A 20,989-nucleotide genomic window follows, 5' to 3' on the forward strand; every position below is an offset into this window, starting at 1 on the left:
GCCCCCGCCGGGCCTTTTTCCCCCCCCCCCCCCCCCCTTTCCATTGGCGTAACTAGGTTGTGAGGGGCCCGAGTTCAAGAGTACAGGTGGGGAGCTTCACGCATGTAAATTTACCGTATGTCAACTAAGATGTGTACTACCGATGGATTGGTTTTGGAGCAGGGGTTCTTCCGATTTTTATATTTTGACAATAACCCTTTGGATTTTTTTTAATTTGTATTATGTTCTCAGAGGGCATTTTTGAAGAGCCGGCTATTGGTTGGACTGACCATAATAGTAAGCCAAATCTTGATTGTGAAAATTTTAGTGATTATTTTAGTATATATATAGGATATTAAAAAAATAATAATCTGGCATGCTTATCTAAAAATACTAATCTTGATGTTCATAATTTCGATACTAGGCTATAAACTTAGAAATCTCTGTTCCATTATAAATAAATCATTAATGAATGGTATGGTTCTAAACGATTGGAAAGTCTCAATGACTACCCACATATACAAAGGTGAAGCCCTAACAATTATAGACCAATCTCAGTGGAATGCCACATAGCCAAAATTGTTGAATTCATAAAATAGTGATCAAACTTCGAACAGGTAAGTTCTTGTGCTTTCTATTATTATATATTTCAATGAAAATGACCTTATAAATATGCCAATATGCTTTTAGGAAGTACCACTCAACTGTTATATGTTTCATCGTTCAATAGATCTTCTTATGGATGCTGGGGCGAATGCAGGATCTGTCTCTTATACACATCTAGATGTGTATAAGAGACAGCCCTCTAGGTGCTTTACATTAAATCTTACATTATGAATGGAAAAACTATCCGCCGCCAGACACCAACATGCTATTTCTGAGTCTAGGTTTTTCGGGCCAGGAATTACAAGCTTGAACTTAACTATATCAATTAACTACAATGGTACTGTCAGTTGTGGCGCCAGGATTTGCCCCGACGAAAGAAAGTGGGCGTGGTCGGTCATCGCTCAAAATCTTTCGAAAGTGTTCCATGGGGGCGAAGCCCTAAAAAAATATGACAATTTAGGGGTTTCAAAGGCTTATTTAATCGATTTTGGAGTCTACTAGTAGAAAATAAATATTCATTGTGGTTTTTCTCCCCAACGGAGTGCACTGCTCCCTCCCTTCCCCTGCTGGACCCTCCCCCGCTGGCGCCATCCCTGGGTAGGCCTACTGTATTGATATAATTAATTACAATATGGTATCATGGAGGTGTTATACCTCCATGATGGTATTGATATAATAAACAAAGCAAAATGTGGAATGTCTATGAAAGATAAAATTAAGTACAAATGCAAACGTTAGTAACATTATTTACGACCAGATCAACATCATCGTTGGCATGATCCACAATGCGAGACTCTCCTTCAATAATTACTCAATCTATATTATAGACAGGAGTGGCACCAGCATTTACCCGACGGCGGTCCGATGTCTCTGACGATCCTGCTTTTCCTTCTCGACAGACTGTGTTTTTTTCTCCACGACTTAAGTATTTAAGGGGTAATTCCCAATGATACTTTTCCTCCAAGTCATTTTCCCCATGTTTTATGTGCAGGGATGAAACAATCATCATCTCATTATCAATAACAACACCATGAACACTTGCAGAAGCTAGATAGATGTGTACTACCGATGGATTGGTTTTGGAGCAGGGGTTCTTCCGATTTTTATATTTTGACAATAACCCTTTGGATGTTTTTGTGAAGCCCTAACAATTATAGACCAATCTCAGTGGAATGCCACATAGCCAAAATTGTTGAATTCATAAAATAGTGATCAAACTTCGAACAGGTAAGTTCTTGTTTCTTTCTATTATTACATATTTCAATGAAAATGACCTTATAAATATGCCAATATGCTTTTAGGAAGTACCACTCAACTGTTATATGTTTCATCGTTCAATAGATCTTCTTATATGGATGCTGGGGCGAATGCAGGATTTGACGGTAGGGGTGGATGAGAGTCCACACCACCTCCTAGCACCACCATGGTTGGGGCTGAGACCACCTCCTAGCACCACCATGGTTGGGGCTGAGACCACCTCCTAGCACCACCATGGTTGGGGCTGAGACCACCTCCTAGCACCACCATGGTTGGGGCTGAGACCACCTCCTAGCACCACCATGGTTGGGGCTGAGACCACCTCCTAGCACCACCATGGTTGGGGCTGAGACCACCTCCTAGCACCACCATGGTTGGGGTTGAGACCACCTCCTAGCACACCATGGTTGGGGCTGAGACCACCTCCTAGCACCACCATGGTTGGGGTTGAGACCACCTCCTAGCACCACCATGGTTGGGGCTGAGACCACCTCCTTGCACCACCATGGTTGGGGCTGAAACCACCTCCTAGCACCACCATGGTTGGGGGCTGAAGTGGGAAAATTAAATTTGAGAATATGGACCTTAGGTGCCCGGAAATTTCACTCTCATACCTTTAAAATCTTATCGGTAATTTATATCAACTTACAATACAACAATTATTATTTTTTTCTTAATGCAATGGGGGACGGGGAGCGATTGCACCGTCTGTACCCCCACTGCATCCCCCCTCCCCCAGGGATGCTATACACGAGTTCATATGTTTAGCATATTGGTTTATAACTCAACGATACGATTTTCGTGTAGTGGTGAAAGGCCGAGACGAGACGTGAACTTGGTCCCTTGTAGTTGGAAGGAAGCAAATAGTAAAGAGTCACCCCTAAATCAATCGGAATCGGAATTGGCATACCACAGGGTAGTCTTTGGCCCAATTTTATTTTTGTATCATAAATAGTGATATTTAAAAATTGATTTTTCCTGGGACTTGCAGTAGGCCTATATTTTGCTGATGATGTTGCTATTTATGCTCAGGAACACAAGTTGATGGATTAAATACAAAATTACAAATATTTTAGAAAATATTGGTAAATGGTATGTCAGAAATATGTTATGTGCAGTTAAAACAAATATACTAATTAGAAACCAGAATATATTTCATCTGATGTCCTGAATATTTCATGTTTACGGAAAACATATCGAACAAGTAAAGCATGCAAGATATTTGGATTTAGAGATAGTGTACGAAAACTTAACATGGGATTATCATATGACATATACCTCTGTAAGCTTCAAAATTCATAACATAGGAAAATTGGCCAAAACATTACACCAATCTATGCTTACTAACACAGCACAATCGAGCGATGTATCGATTATGCAATTTCGGTTTTGGGAAACACATCCGAGAAAAATATATTGCAAAAAGACTACAAAAACGCCGTGCAGCAAGAGTTAAATTTTGGTTACAAAAACTGTGGTGGCGAAAACAATTCGACAGCTAATTTCATGTTTAATGTACAAATGTTATAATGCATGCCCCACCCCCTTCTCATTAATATAACGAAATTAAAAAAGATTTTCGATCGCATATGTTATTGCACTATTGTAGTGCGATTTCTTTACTGTGATTTCCATCTAGTGTTCGAGTGACAATTCTTACCACAGGCATAGGGGCCTGTTTAAGTGATTATTTTTAACAACTCTAAATTATTAATGTGCAATATTACATAAAGATATACTATCAATCCAGATTTTTATTTATGCATTGCTTTATTAAATTTTTTTAATAAGGGGCGGGGCCCTCATCGGGGTCACTGGAGGTCATTCGGGGGCCCAGATTGAATGAACCTGCTCAACCTGCGGTAGTTACGCCACTGCCCCTTTCCTTACCCAACACTCTTCGGACAAAACCTGGCGCCACCAAAACTTGAATACTGTATGCAGCTTTTTGGAACAGATATAGGCCTACCACCTAGTATAGGCCTATCCCTAGAAAACAGTTAAAAGGCAAACTGAAGACTTTTCACAAAGGTTTTTTTTTTTAAAGATACAGTTTAGACACGCAATACAATGTTGTAAAAGGGCTCTGCTCGAAAAACTTATCTCTTCTCATCCATAAGTCGTTGTCGTCTGGTGTTATTCTTGATGTTTTATTGTTTCTTATCTGTATCGTTTCTTATAGTATCATTTCCATGGCATAAAGGCCTATCTAGTAAGCAAAAACTGTCATGGTAAAATGTACCTCTATACCTGTAGAAAAAAAACCCCCAGTATTAGGCCTATCAGTTGTTAATGTTAATCGAATACCCAAACTATTAGAAATTTAAAAATAAATGTCCAAAACGAATTAAAATTTTGCAAAACAACATAGATAATATAATTTAATTGGATATTAAATAATAAAAATGAAACTAGTTTAATTTTCATATCCAATATATATTTTTTATTTGCTATTTTGAAAGCCTACCGCTAAGTGCTAAAGTGTTTCATATAGCCTTAATTGTAAGCTAAAAAATGTGGCATTCTCATTATTAAAATTATATGCTCGTTGTCGCTGTTCCGGTGGTATTACAGGAAAACGGATTCGCGCCCTCAATAGTTTAAATTGCAACTATCGAAGATGGGCGTTCCCTATGATAGAGGAGGAAATATACATTGACCTAAATTTATCTAATTAAAACCAGATAATAACATGATTACAATGTTCTTTCTGTATATAATAATAATAAATCAGTTTGACTTAAATTGTCCAATATCAAGCATTAAAAAACGATATATTTAAGCACGTTCTCACCCGATATGGAGGTATGCGGGAGGCGATTTTTTTTTCCCCTAGGATTTTTCACAGTTGCCTATTGCACACAAAATCCTCCACAATTAAAAAAAAAAAAAATAGAAACATAAGAGGGCGGCATATTTAATTTGATCGTTTTTTGTTTGTTTTATTTTTTATAAGAAATATTATTAAATACAACAACAGTAGCAATAATAATGATAACAATAACGAATAACAACAACAATTACCAAATAATGACAGTAACAATAACAATATTATCAAAAAAAAAGTCGCATGCGGGAGGTATTACCATGTAGGCCTAGGATTTTTCACAGTTGCCTATTGCACACAAAATCCTCCACAATTAAAAAAAAAATTGAAACATAAGAGGGCGGCATATTTAATTTGATCGTTTTTTGTTTGTTTTATTTTTTATAAGAAATATTATTAAATACAACAACAGTAGCAATAATAATGATAACAATAACGAATAACAACAACAATTACCAAATAATGACAGTAACAATAACAATATTATCAATATTTCATTTTTATAACAAATGTTTTTCTTTTGTATTATTTTCAAGTTTTCTCAGTGACCTATCTAATTCTTTTACCCAAAATATGATCCAAAGAAGGCCATTATTTTTTTTATTTACTTTCAATCCAAAAAAGAATATACAGACGGAGTAATTTAGTAACAAAATTGAAGTAGAGAAACTGTTGCCCGGTTAGATTTGACCTAAAAAATATTTTACTGAGTATTTATAAGAATTATGATGTTATGTTTAATCAAGGGTAGGACTTCCGATTAGTATATAGGCCTATATTGGATTGAATTGGATTTTATTGGATTTATTTGGTGTAAACACCAAGGATAGCCCACGAAAGTCTAGAAGAAGACTTTTATTTCCAGTGGGGTCCTTCTGGTGGTGATTGGACAGTACACCGGGAGACAATCCCCTACTCTTTCCGAAGAGTGGACTAACTGCGTCCTTTAACGCGCACATTGCATATTAATAGACTACCACTCGAACAACATATAGATATGATTTTAATGCTTTAGTCATAGTTTCAACAAATTATATTGTGCACGATTTGCTCTTTTTTTTTTTTTTTTGATATTTTACAAATTAGCCTGATAGAGGAACATAGGCCTCGTACATGAATAAAATACGATGTCAAAATAGTCGTCATAGTTGATGCTCGTATATAATTAATTGTGTCGTATCGTTTTTAAAATTTCATTTTTACGTTTGATAATTGTTTAGAATATACAAATAACTGATGTCTATTATTTTTATATTTATGTTATTGTATAAATAAATCTTCAACAACATAATGGTTTGGGGTTTTTTTTTTAAGCAACCGTTTATAGCGCCCTCTCTGGGTTCAATTGCATTCAACAAGAGTGAGGGGTTTTCTATCATCATTTTCAGGAGCTAGTGACCATTTTCCAAGGGACCCCACCCTGACCGTGCGAATGATAGAGTTTCTGTAATGGTTGGAACACACTCATTTTGACAGGGAATAACATACAGAATTATAATAATACGGACATTTTCTGAAGGAGTTTAGTTCTAGGGTAAGTTCCGTCGCAGATAAAATACGTACGTTTCTCGTATTCTTAAATTTAAAGCCATAATTTAGGAGATTATTAGCGAGCATTGCGACGCCGGGTGTTGGTTTGCATCAAGATGGCCGCCGTGTTTACTGTCTGAGGGAGTTGGACATTTTACGATACATCTGGTGTTATTCGACAAGAGGGTATTTGAAACATAATCATTGGTAATGTGTTATACTGGAAAACTTAATGTATTTAGCAAAGGAACTTATTCTTGCATTTATGAATAAACAACGCTGGATTTGATGAATGTTTGCCGGGACTCTACAATGGTGAATGGAAAATGGCTCATTCAGTGCATTGCATAAACCACACAGAACTTGCACAGTATGTGTTGTTGATGGGCTGAGGTCTGCTTTGGTTAGGAAGGAACCCAGCCCATCCTTCAAACGGCGGAATGTTTCTCCATGCCTATATTTCCAGACGCAATTTGCAGTTTATGAGAAATATATCTAGTGAATGAAAAGATATATCTGTTTATTAAAGTAGTACATGTTTATAAAACTAGGCCAGCATTAGGAAATCAAATTGTAGAGAAATGGAGAACATGTTTTTTTTTTTTGTCAGAAAAGTGTTTCCTCTGGCTGGTGGAACTTTCACTTTTCTCCAAATGAAATTCATTGATTACAATTAATGTATCCTGCAAACTCTAAAAATGAATAACTTCCTCGAAACTGAAATTATAATAATTGGTTTATTAAATATTATTGTCGGTTGTGTCAAATAGATATCTGATGATTTTTATTCATATTAATCTAGGCTAGGCCTAGCCCTTAGGCTTAGGGCCTAGGCCACACACTTGGCAGACATTTTGTAAACTTTGTTGAGTGTTAAGTTTTAAGATTGGAAATCTCTTGTTTGAAATATAATATGCTACCTGTAAGTTTGATGACTAGGATTATCATTGTTTTGCTTTTATGTTTAGAGGATAAAATTATACTTTCAATATACCTATTTTTTTAAGTTGTTTGTAACATATTTTCATTTATAATGTTAACATATTTTCATTTATTATGTGTACTGTAAAGATATGACGATAGTTTAGTTTAGGAATTGTGACTTACAGTGTAGGTTAAGGGTGTTTTTAGATCATATGCAAGCCTTAAATTTTGATAAATTGGTTTCCGCAGTCACTTACAATTTCACCAATAAATTATCTTAAAATTCCCTTTAAATATTTCATCACGCAAAATTATGGACAACTCTGCAATGTGTTCAACATAAAAATATATGTTTTGTTGACCTAGCAGGTGACCCTTTTTTTGCTCGAAATGAATAGGCCTAGCCAAAAACAGTTTTCGTTTGGTACTATTTCATTCTGGGAAAGGACTGTCACGATGATGTTTCATTGTACTTTTATATAGGGATTGAGAAGACAACGAAAAAGAATGCCAGCTTTGGTGTGCTTTACAGTACAGTAGACGATAGGTATTAGGGGTAGACCTTGGCCCAGCCAGGCACTGTCGATATCGAGTGCAGCCATTTCAGGTTTTTTTATATACCGTAAAACCTCGAATTGAAGCCCAGTGGGCTTAATCTAGAGATGAAGCCCATCTCGAATTGAAGCCCCATCTTTAGCTTGCAAAATTAGCCCATCTTAAAAGAAGCCCATGGGCTTCTTTTCAAGATTGCATAGGCTTCTTTTCCAGATAGTACAGTACAAACACTGTACATGAATTTCATAAAACAAAATATATTTAAAACAAGCTTGGACAGTAATTTAGGTGATTTAAGGCCATTTAAATATACTTAATGATACAGATTGATGTTAAAGTGGCCTTATTTATTGTTTTGTAGTACAAATTCACAAAATTTACAGCATTCATTTTGAAAAGAAGCCCTTGTATAAGAGACAGCTTTACTTTGCAAAAGTAGCCTCAAAAAGAAGCCCATCACGAAAAGAAGCCCATCAAAGTTCGCACAAAAAGGAAGCCCAGGGCTTCAATTCAATGTTTTGCGGCATATATATTGAGTTCAAGCACAAAAGATTTACACACTTTTTACATTTGGCCTAAGAATAACTACTACAGTAATTGCCTTAAAAACTAATTCCCCAAAAGAATTCTTCGCATGACCGTAATTTGACATCTGTCAAAGGTTATTTATTTTCGCACTCGTACCTTTTTCTGATCTTAACCAAAATTTTATCGGAATCTTATAGGCGTCATTTTCCCTGCTAAAAATATGGCTGCTTTCCCATAATTTATCGGGTAGTAATTGCAGCGGAAGCACAGCCTTATTTTATTGTTCAGTAATCGGTCACAATGGTGTATTATTTCATTTAAAAGCAGTATTTTAGGATAATGTACAAGGTCCTATAATTATGGTTTAAGAACTCGAAAGGGGATAGGCCTACTTTTCAAGTACAGTATTCAAGGTTTTTTAGCATCTGATTTTTTGTGATTTGTATTCAATTTTGATTTATTTAGCAGTCACTAAACATGTGTGATTACAATTGGTAAATATTACATTATGTGAGAATATGAATGATACAAGGAATTAATAATAATAATAGTGTACATTTATAATACGCCAGTATCCATCAAGGCGGTTCATGGTGCAAACAGATATGGACCAAGTAATTACATTGTAGGCAATGGTTTTTGCTTGTAATTATAACAAATAAAGACATTTAAAAAGAAATTACTAAATCTAATCTATTATGCACTTGTCAATTGTAGTCCCGGTCTGTAAGGTATGTAATTTCCAAAATGGTTTCCTCCCGGCAATGTGGGGCATCGTTTTAATGTACATCCCCTGCTAAGTCTCCGCCACTTACTGCCGAAGTCCGGTAAGATGTCCCGCTAATATATGAGACCTACTCGAAGGTCTAGCCTGAATCGGAGAAGCACGCGAGAGCTAGGCAGGACTACAATTGACTACAAGTGCATTGCCTAGAGGTAAAACTATGGAGTGGAAAATTAAAATATATTATGATACCTAGGATAGGAAAAAAAAGTAATTTTAATGAAACATGACAGAAAAAATACCATGTTATATAATTAGGAGTATAAATGGGTACCTGGTGGGGTTGCTTGCTCCTGCGCTGAATACAGCAGCAACACTTAGCATGTGGATCCAATGACCCACGACAGAAGCGCTTCGTATCTGCAAAGAAAGGCGCTATATAAATAAATATGATTAGATTAGATTAGGTCAATCAACCCTTAAAATCTGATAGTAGTCAAATTTGGTGGTCAATTTTATTCTAAAGAAAAAAAATACTTTGATAAATGATTGTAACCATTTCTTTGTCGCTTTTCTCCTTAGGCCTCCCTGGAGCACACACCCAGCACATAGATTTTTTTTTCAATTTTCTATATAGGTAAGTACTATAAAATATTCTAGTTTTTGTTGATTACTGGTTCTTATGTGCACTGAAAACTTAATATGTAGCGATTGCATTTTGGATTGAATTATTGTCACTTAAACCATGGAGGTATTATAGAGAAGGAGATCACTCGGCAAAGCCATGCGCACGCAGCGCTATGCAAATGAACCAAGATCAAAGTTGCCGCAGCGCGTAAAGAAGTCCCATGTGTTCCTCGCCATCAAATTTTCAGCAGGCATAGTTGACCAAAAAATTGGACATGACGAAATGGAGAGCACCTTCTTTTCTCCATGCGCACTACATACTGTCACTATGGCTGCGCAATCTTTTGTATTTTGAAGCTGATAACATTTATCTCTCATAAAATATCAAACATATTAATATTTTCCTCCAAGAAAAGTTTCGAATTTAATGGAACATTTACATGACCTATAAAAGTATAGTATATTTCAACTTAAATTTTCATAAATTGGCCAAAATTCGCCAATTCTAATTTTAACAGATATTAATTAATAAATGATTAAGGATTATAATAAACTAAGTCATTTTAGGGTTAACGAGGGTTTTACGCTGACTTAGCTTTATAGTCGAACCAGTCAATCTTTAGACAAAATTATAATGAACACAGAAGTAATTTTAACATAAATATTTTACGAAATCCGTTCCTGAAATATACAAATAATAACATACCAAAAGCCCGAAAAAATCTAATCAGGGGAACATTGTCCATTATAAAGATATTTAATGGGTTAAAATCAAACGTTTTATTGCACAACTGCTCTGCTGGAAGCGTTTAAATGCATGTTGTTGCCAAGTTGTTGCTAACGAAAAATGTGAATTATAGGGTAATATGTCCGCGCGCGATCCAAAAGCGGGGAACACATAGGTTTGTCGCGTCAAAGGGATCTGTTGCCGAGTGATCTCCTTCTCAATAATACCTCCATGCTTAAACAGACTAATTTTAAAATGTAGTAAGAGGGCAGCGGAAATAATAATTTTAAAAAATGTCTCCGGCATTTCATTTTTTTCACAGCAGCTGGTTAAGTAATCGGCCGAAAATATGATTTTATTATCCAAAATCATTATCGGTGGTGTGTGGGTTGGCAGAACATGGTTAAAAAAAAATAATTACAAATCAGTATGTATTAATTAATGACTAATTTAAATATAATTACAGTAACCCTTTACCTGAATTTACAGTTCGACACCTGGTATCCTGAAGCCAATTTTTCATGATGATCCTCGATTTTCAAATTCATTTTTATTGTTATTTTAGTGTCATAGGGTTTCTGTTTAATACATTAACAGTTAATTGATAACCGTTTTTCTTGCTGTTGCTCATTAGTATATTTCTTTATATTTTATAATACCAGTTATAATTCTTGTGGTCAGTAAATATTTTTATTTTACCCATGTGTTAATGTTAATATCTACTGGTCAAACTATGTACCTGGTCAGTTTGAACATAATAAATCAGAGTCTGTGTGACGTTTTTTTCTTGGTCAAGCTACCCATGCAGCGCTAAAAGTTTACCTGAGCAAACATAGCTCAAGAAGAATAACCAGGTGGTAATTGTTTTCATGAGGAGAAAAGTCCAGTGATAACGTCCAAGCTATCACGGTAAAAGTGGCCGTCCTAAATAATTGTAGACTGTCCAAAAGACGGCCGGACGGCTCGCTGGCTAAGCCTATGCTGACCACATATGCAAAAACATCCTGCTATTATATGTGGTTTAATCAGGTACATTTAGGTCTTCAGAACTGTAGTATGATTGGCCAAGTAAAGTAACCCTACGAAAATTAATTTAACATCCAACCTTCAATATTGTTTTTTTGTGTAGGCTGAAATTACAATGACCAATTTATTTCCTTAGATAGTCGATGGTTGCTATGGTATCTCACTGGACTGCACACTTAGTTCATTTGTATTTTTGCTGGTCTTGTTTTGTCTTCTTTTTGTTTTATCTGAAATGCTTGTTTATGTTTCAAATTAATTAAAGTTTGCCTCTCAGTTTGTAGTAGAACTTTGAATGTTACCTAGCCATGTTGGAGTCTATTTAGATAGCATTTTTTTCAATAGTTTAAAAGATCTCTTTGAAACTAACATTTTCTATGAAGTCTAAAGAGAGTTGCAATAAATTATTATTTATTGTAATATTTATGTAAAAAATGCAAATGTATTGTATGACATAAATAGTTTTGGCTTGATTGATTTATAAGTAGTAGAATGAATGTTAGGTTAAAACTGTTTCTCAAATAGTAACAGTTAAAAGTAATGTTGAAATGTGTCGTTCAAATTATGAATTTCATTTTATTACAAGAATACCTAAATCCGAATTCCTTTTCTTCGCAAACTACTGTAGGTTTTTTTTAAATGATTCAGGCCTAGTTCAGACTAGGTGGATAAACCTGGCTCAACTCACTAGGATTATCCACCTGCCAGTCTGAACTAGGTGGCTTATCTCAAGCCGGTCTGTGTTCCTATAGTAACTAGGCCTGGCATGCCGCCGTGTTGAACTTTTCTAAGCTGGGCTTTAATCATGCGGGGGGTCTTACATTGCCTTCGGGTAACAAAATGACCAATCAACATTCAATTACGTACACTGTGAGCGACCATACGTTTCGCGAGCAATGTTTTGAAACACGTTTCCTGGTTACTGTTCATTATTATGCAAATTCTCTCGGCTTGGCTAATCCCACTAGTCTGAATGCCCGGCAAAGTTAAGCCATTCTTAACTCAAGCCCGGCTTATCTCCAAGTCAATATTTAAATCTTTTAAATCTTGATAAAGCTCAACACAGAATAAAAAGAGGTTCAAAACGTCGCTTACTTTAACAATTTCAAGAAAATTGTAAATATGAAAGCTTATACAAAGTAATATGTGACTTAATTATTAAGTTATTGTTTTTCCTTGCATTTTCACAGTATTTAAAAAATTTCAAGATGACTTCAGAGTTGGAAACCCTAAGGCAAGAGGCAGAGTCCCTCAAGAACCAAATTAGAGTAAGTAAACCACATCTAATTAGCTAAGAATTCATGCAGAGTGTGAGATGCTTAAGTAGAATCATAGTCATGTGGCAGTAGTACGCGTGTGGCGCATGCGAGTGACGTTATACATTTTTGCCACTTGTGCATGTTACAGTTTTATGTAATTGGCAGCTGGCAGTCATACGCATGTTGGATTCATACATGTGTTGCACCAGTACATGTATGGCCCTCTACTAGTGTAGCACCCATACCAGTATAACACCTGTGCAGGTGTACAGTAGCACCCATGATAGAGGTATGACAACTGTTTTAGTGGCAGTTAAACATGTGTTGCACTAATACATATGTACAGTAGTACATACATGTATGACTATGAGGCACTCATACATGTGTGGCATACATAAATGTGTGCTCGTATATGTGCGCTGCTCATGCATGCATCTCATGCATGCATTCCTATTATGCATGTGTTCCGCTCGTTGCATTTGTGGCTTCCTTACTATAAATTTGTAAAGAGTGAATCATGTATTGTCATCATATGTGTAGCAGTTGCATGAAAGTTGAAATCTTACAATAGTTGAAGTTGTGTGATAATTGTGTGAAGCAGTCGCATTATTATAGTGGTATATAATCTATCAATAATCTATTAATATGCAGAGAGTGTGCCTTTCAGTTTGTAATAGTGGTTGTAATAATACCATTTTATTTAAGCATTTCACTTTTGTCTGGCAATGTCAATGAATATGTTTCGGTTGTGATTATACAAAATTGTGCATGCTGAGAAAAGTATAATAGGCAATGGTATGCCTGGCAGTACAGGCCTACTATTCCTTTGTTGTATAAATTAGGCAAACAGATAAAATCTAGGACAGCATTCAGCGGATTATCAAGTTTCAAGTTTATTTTACCAAAATTAAATGAATATAAGGATACAATAAAAAATGGTGGGTAAACCAAAAGAGCAGAGCTCGTATTTAGGCCACCGTAGAAGTGCAATTTATTTACACTTACATTTAACAAGACAAAAGACAGAGGGGTGCAGGACATGACTAAACATAACATGTGTAAACGGACACAACAATGAATAAATGTTAGCCAACCATAAGATTAATAATACTTATATAAAACTTCGGCTTAAAAATTAAGTTTAATTAGCCTAATCAATAAAACATAAGTAACAAAATTATGAGTGAATTTCCAAAAATAGTATGTACTGTACACAATTATTAACAAAAGTGTTTACATATTTTCTATTTTCATAAACTTAAACCTAATACATGTATAACAAATGAGAAGTGTATTTCTTTTTAAATAAACTGGGTACAAGAGTTTCTAATGTCATTCTCAATGTTATTCCATAATAATGGTCCCTGTCGTCTGATAATGTGCATTGCAAGTTTGGTTTGAAATTTTGAGGGCGTAGATGATGTGAGCTCCTGGTGGAGTGTCCATGGATATCATGACCTCTTTTAAAAAGTGTGTTAAAATTGCATGCGAGATTATTATGAGTAAAATTATACATGAGCATTCCCTTTTGAAGTTTATGGATATCATGGTTAGAGTATGTAGTTTAAAACATAATGGTGTCGTGTGAGCCAGCCAGGCATAATCTAATGATTTTCTTTTGTTTGATATGAATGGTTGCTAAGTTGCAATTGTTTGAGACATCGTAGTACTACGATGTTTATTTTCACTGGCTACTTTCAATCATGGTGCACAAAATTCAATACAAAAACTACCAATATAAATAGCACAACCGGTCTACAAAGAACCTTATTTACCTACACAAAGTTAATTTGAAAATATTAGACAATAGTATGCACTCATTTTGATTTTCTTTTCTGTTGAAAGTTCGTTAAAATTTCTACCAATTTTCGGACTCCATGTTTTTCGGACTCTGTTGACTTTTGTGAACTCGTGGCATAAACAAAGTTAAAGTTCAAAGTTTGGAAGCCACACCTTCAAATCACATGTTAGCTAATAAGATAGTGATGACGACACATAATACGTCGCCCAAACTTTCCTTTTGTACATTGGGCTTCCGGGTTTTCTCACCGCTGAGAAGAAAAAAAGTTATTTTAAAAAAATTAATTTTGTGTATGACTATGGAACAGTATGAGAATGTATGTTTTTTGACTAGCCCTCTTTGTCATAAAATAAATATTTCCGAAATGATAAATAAAAAAAAATCAAAAAACAACACTGCCTCAAATTCTTTTACCCTTAGTGGCGGAGGTAGCAAGCCGAAGGAATTCTTGAAAATGTTGTTTACACTCACAATTTCAGAGTCATCATAGATAGTACAAAATTAAAACAGCAAAGCCAGCCAAAATCGTCTTAATTCACATCACATGAGACATGATTTTTTTACACTATACTAGTATTTTTTTCCAGTGTTTGGTATCAATTGTTTTTTCGATATTTGCATAAATTTTAGAACTATTTTTTGCTCTCCTTAGATGACTTAGGCTGATGCAATGCAGATCTAGGGCCTAGGTCTAGATGGGGAATCCCCACAAATTGCAACATGTTTGTAAAAAGTTAACAACTTCAGCATTATAAAAATTGTGTTTTTAATTATTTAATTATATGGTGTTGATGCGGATAAATATATCATTACTCTCTCCCCCTCCCCCCCCCTTTTTTTTTAAAATAAGAACTCCCATTCCTTTTTAAAAAAAACACTCTTTGTGGGTCAGTCTCCAGTAGGAGTGTGTCATGGAGCTATAAATTCAGATGTTATAATTTTGAAATCATGGTCAAGTTCATGTTTGTTGTGTTAAGTTATTATTGTTATTATTATTATTATACTTTACAAGCTGTAATTATTATTTAAGTAAAAGTAGTTTTTAATATAATAGGAACCAACTAAAATACTTTTGTATTCAAACTTCAGTCCATCTGTCTTCCCTCGTCCTTAAATCATAAATATACTTAAAATGCCATGGTCAGTCAATGTAACATGCTGGACTAAATATAAAATCAGGTCTAGTCTGTGCTTATTTTTATTATGCTCATTCATAAAAAAACGGACACTTCACTGAATATTACGAACGGTGACCTATCCAGCCGACTATTTAGCATCGACCAGGGAGCTCCCTGAGTTCACATGTATTGTACCTACTTGCACGTACAGGCGGCATACATAATAATAATAATTGTTGACTTATATAGTGCATATTGGGCTTGCATTGTGGAACTGCCTGCAGTTCGACAGTACGTATTTTTTTAGCTTGGCGCTAATATTTTAAGTGCTCCGAAAAACAAAACTTTCCTTAGTCACTGCAGCCCGGACTGCGTATCGGCTTGGCGTACAGCTAGGCCTAGCCGAGAATTACGGTGCGGTAAAACAAAGCAAAATAAGGGTACTAATTTCATTGGCATGCAAATCAATCATACTTACACATTTAAAAACAAACTAATCTACCAATAAAATCACCTGCTATTTAAGATATAAGGCAAGTGTGCTCACAAATTTGATTTTAAATTGATGTGATTTTGTTTTGTTGGCTAGCCTAGGCCATGTCTAACCGCTTATAAAAATGCAGAAAAAAGACCCAAAACAAATTAGAATGAAGTTATCAACTAACTAGTGCTTTAAAATTATTTATATACTTACTACTTATATATAATTACAATGTATTGCTCACAAACACCAATTTTTTATTTTGATACGCCTTTTTGTTTACCGTACAGTAATCCTTGTCAGGTCTAGCTGATACGCAGTGCTGGCCGCAGTTTGGCAAAGGAAAGTTTTGTTTTTCTGAGCATGTGCAGATTGTGCTTATCTAGCTCATTAGCATAACAATACCGCACGAGGCTAATTCAAGTTGACGGCTTAAACCAGCCAGGTTCCTATCCCGGTAACAGTTATAAGTCCTTGGTGCAATCCTTACCTATTTTGCCTAAGCGTGGCAGTCATTTCGTATTATCACCCGAGCGTGGCAATTCCACCGCGCTTAAGTATAGCTGGTGAGACAATTTCAGTTAGGTTTTATGATCTATAATGATTTTGTTTTAGTGTTAACGTAAATTAGATGTAATACAGAAAATTGTAAGGTGAAAATTAATGGTCATTAGGTCCAAGTCAAAAAAGATACTTGAGCTATGACAAAAATTCTTCAGATCTCAAATTGGAGATAGAATTTGTATAAGAATATTAATTTCTATATTGCAATGGGATGTGGTAGTACTTGCATTGTATAGTAATATTCCTTCTATTTATTCACATGGCTCAATTTTTATTGTTTAAAAAGACTCAAGGTTTTAAAGAACAAATATATAAGAGGATTTATTTTCTATAAAAGCGAGTGTGGCATTTAACTACTTTTCATAATTTAAATATCATGAATTATTCATTAGCTTACTGTGGCTATGGTGGAGTTACTGTATCATGATGTTAAATAATATATGATTTGTAGCATGATTTTGATGAACATGCTTACTGTTAGGGAAGAAACATCATGTGATGCACATAGCTTCAACATTTATGCATGTCTAGGTACTTAATTCACAGGTACTAGCATATATGGAAAGATCAAATATTACTCATGAATATAAATGAGGCAGCTCACTTGGTCAAATTGAAAAGTAAGTGTCAAATTTAAGGTGTGGTTATTGAGATTTTTACCTCTACATCATTCAAAAGATCATTCAGCATTAGTTTCATTGTTCTTTCCTATGGAGGAAACGAATTACCAATAAATATTTCAATAGTAGATTACATTAGATTTTGGTATTTAATACTCTTTAACTTGATAGTAAATTGTAGTAGTTCAATAGATTACCTTCCTGGATTATTCCATTACAAAAAGTCCAAGAATAGAACTTGGTTTACAATAAATGCATTCTATAATTTAGATGATTTAGATTAGAATGTGAATCAAAGCAAACATACTCAAGGGTTGATTAAATTTTAGCCCTTAGCCTCTAGGGAACAAACAAGAGTTCACAGGGAGTATTGTCTAACTGACCTAGGAGGTGACTAGTCTATTTTCAGGACCCATTAGTTTACTCTATTTTGGAACCTCTCTACCACCCTCCACATTAGCTTAGACCTGGATGTGATAATTGAATGGCAAGGAAAGGCAGTGTGATTTGTTAATAGTGTTCTCTACTCATTTTACTGATTTGATTTTTTTTTTTTATCCCCTGAATAAAGGTTGGTCGTAGTGTTTTTTAAGGTATATTATCACTCGATTCACAACCAACAAATAGGAAAAAGGTTTGGCAGCCAATTTTTAAGACTGGTGTACCAGTTGCATCTGTGTATACATATAACTTTAATTGAGACCCTGAAGTATAGTGATTCATGTCTGTTCAAAAGGACAGTAGGATTAGGCCTACAAAATGTTTAATTTGGTTGTTTTTAGATAATAAACAACATTTTAAATATGATAATAATAATGCTGTACAATGATGACAAATAATAGATTTAGGTATGCGTTAAGATATACGCACCCTACGTTTCTTCAGTTGGGCGATGTTTCAGGCGTAGCCTAGCTAACAACTAGCCTACTAAACGAGTAGGCGAGAAAGACGATTCACACACATAGTACATCGTAGGCTTAAGTATGCCTAATAAAAATAAATATTGTAGAAACAAATCTATTTTACTGACGACCCATTTCCTGAGATTGACGACATGCATCAAACTTAGTTTCTGCCATGGCCTGTTTCGAAGAAACAAACTAAAATGCAGACCCTTAATTTCGAAAAATTTGGGTCGGTTGGTAAAAGTCAAGGTCACCACAGGCCTCGAATGGTACCGCGGCCATTGCCGACGGTGCCCTACCAGTTGGCCATTGTGCCCCTCAAAATGAAGCACGACGACGGCCACTACTTGCCTGCCCTTTTGCAGCCTTGCCCTTGGTGCCCTCACGATGCTTAATATAGGTCGTTTGACACGTAAAATAAAAAAAAGCCAAAAACATAGGTAGCCTAGGCCTAGACAGAATATGAGAGATACCATGTGTTTTGATACGAATTGTTTTTGCGGTTACCGTTGTGTGCGCATGCATCATGTAGTTGTAAACGTGTGCTTGGTGTGCAGCTAGCTTTGGGCGATCTGACGTCATCGCAACTCAAGCGTGTGTAATTAACTTAATTGGTTGACACTCGGATAATCTAGTTGATGACGGCCTCTGATGATGATGACACACTGAGCAACAACAGCAGGTATTGAACTTCTTGAACTTTGACTGTTTTGTTTACGATCGCCGCCCGCTCACAAAGAACTAAAAGTATATTCCAACATTGAATCGATAATTAAAATAGTTAATACTCCTAAACAAAGTCATTTTACCATCGGCAACGATTGCTTGGCTAGGCCTAGCTTGGTTAGGCCAAGCCTGGCTACAAATCAAGCCACTCGCAAGAGATTAGTACTGAGGCTAAATCAAATTTTGCTTTGGTGCCCTTTTATTTGAAATTTTGGCCTCGGTGTTTTCCATTTGGCCTTGGTGCCTTTCAAAATCATGTTATACCGGAGGCCATTTGGCCTTGCCCATAAAATCCCCAAATTTGAGGCTTGGGTTGGCAAACCAAGTTGAAAGCTGTGTTGCGCCAGTGTTAAAATCGTAAATGTGGTCCAATATGACTAGCCTTGATTCAGCAAGGTAGCGATTTCTATAGCTAAATATTTTGCATTCAAAAACGAATGCATTGGATCACTTTGCTGTTCCAATTTCGAATTACAATAAAGAAAAATAAATGTATCTTTATGCAGATATCGTAATTTGTACATAACATTTATTGATTTGTCATCAATATTGTTGTTAAGAACAACATGCCTGCTGTCAGAACAATAAAATCTCATCAAAATACTCCGAATCGGAAAGTATGCTACATGTATAATTACTGTCTGCTCTTCCAAGGCCTCTCTTTGGTGATGTAGGCCTAGATCGACATCAAAATTTGAACATAGCGTAGCCCAGGCCTAGCTAAAAACTGTTTTAACATGATCGATCTAAAGGCAGGAAATGACAATCAATAAAATTCTAACATTGTTTATTAGTAAATTGTAACGTTGCTGACGTTTTGAATGCTGGTGAACTATATGCGAGTATTGTTTATCAACCTGATGATCCAGCATAAGATCATCGCACAGCTAATTAGAATAACAATAACCTTCAAAACTCTACCTATGCATAGGTTGCGACAGGTTATGCGTTGAAATGAAGCAGTAATTCACAGATGTACTGTAGTATTTTTCATTCTCTAAATCATTGATTTGTTATGTTAATTACGCTGATATTGGGTTGGATTGATTTGTAATTTTACTCAAAACCTTGCCTACAAAGCTATATACAAGTTCAGAGGCCAAGCCAAACCCTTATTATTTCAACAAGACATTCAGTATAGTGTTCGTATACCACAGGCAATATACTTGATTAAACTAACATTTTTTGTTTTGATTTATTTTGTTCGTTATAATTTAACACCATATAAGAATACCATTGTCAGTGAGAATGTCATTATAACTATGTGTATTGTTTGCTGTCTGTGTTTTATCCAAGCCTTAGCATAGTGTTTTTCACTTATTACTTTTACCGAAAATTACATTATATTGTGATTAAAACTTTAAAGATAATCTATCCAATTTCTGGCTTGTACACAAGAGTATATGGTAGTAATTATTGGCTTCTTTAATCACAGGTTAGAATATTTTCTTTAAAAGATGCGACAAGTAACCAATTGGTTATAACCTTTAACAGAATATGACAAATGATGATCAACATTTGTTTCAATGTGCTGTTTTTCATAATCTTCTTCTTCTTGAACGCTAGTCGTCGTTAGACATCGCGCATTTCATTATTTTTCATAATAATCTAAATTAAATATCTATAGAAAAATCAATTAAATAGATAATAATAAAAGGTTCCACATTAGTATGGACAATAGGTTGTTGTGTCATAACTTTAACTATTATGCCCATTATAATAAATTCATCTCATAATCATGGTATACCTTGTTTATCTTGAGCCCTGGTGACCAGTCATGCATGTAATTTATTAAATTTTCTTCTGTTGTAGAATTATTACACAATTTATATTTTTTATGGTTTTTTGTGTTTCATTGTTTACATGCGACTAAATTGGAATTTCAAAAAATGAAAGGGTTTTTTTATTCACTAATTCTTTGATTTGGACCATTATTAGTGAAAGAAAGATTATTCATGCTATAATATTAGTTATAGATCATTAAATTATATTGACATGCACATATATTCATATGATTTTATTTGACATGTAATTTGTCGAATACATAATTATATTATAATTGATACAAATTTTTTTGAGTGGTATTACATTACAGTACCGGCCAGTTTTATTGCAAAAATCCCAACGCGTTTTACCCCTGTCTCTTATACACATCTAGATGTGTATAAGAGACAGGCACTTAGTGCGTGCCATACCTAATTTAATTGG

The 20,989-nt window shown here is 35.1% G+C and overlaps 1 protein-coding gene across 1 annotated transcript in view; it reads left to right on the forward strand.

Moving 5' to 3' along the window:
• The first annotated feature begins 6,045 nt into the window (after positions 1 to 6,045).
• The window catches only part of LOC117101793 (guanine nucleotide-binding protein subunit beta-1-like), a 30,370-nt gene continuing 15,426 nt past the window's right edge, over positions 6,046 to 20,989 (forward strand). Inside the window, exons 1-3 of the mRNA XM_033241868.1 lie at positions 6,046 to 6,203; positions 9,513 to 9,567; positions 12,498 to 12,575. Of these exons, the coding sequence (XP_033097759.1) occupies positions 12,516 to 12,575 (60 nt within the window). The 5' untranslated portion in view covers positions 6,046 to 6,203; positions 9,513 to 9,567; positions 12,498 to 12,515. The remainder of the gene's footprint in view (positions 6,204 to 9,512; positions 9,568 to 12,497; positions 12,576 to 20,989) is intronic.

Source organism: Anneissia japonica, unplaced genomic scaffold, assembly GCF_011630105.1.
Source record: "Anneissia japonica isolate Jap-2015-1 unplaced genomic scaffold, ASM1163010v1 scaffold4988_len2956909_cov206, whole genome shotgun sequence".
In the NCBI taxonomy this organism is placed as follows: domain Eukaryota; kingdom Metazoa; phylum Echinodermata; class Crinoidea; order Comatulida; family Comatulidae; genus Anneissia; species Anneissia japonica.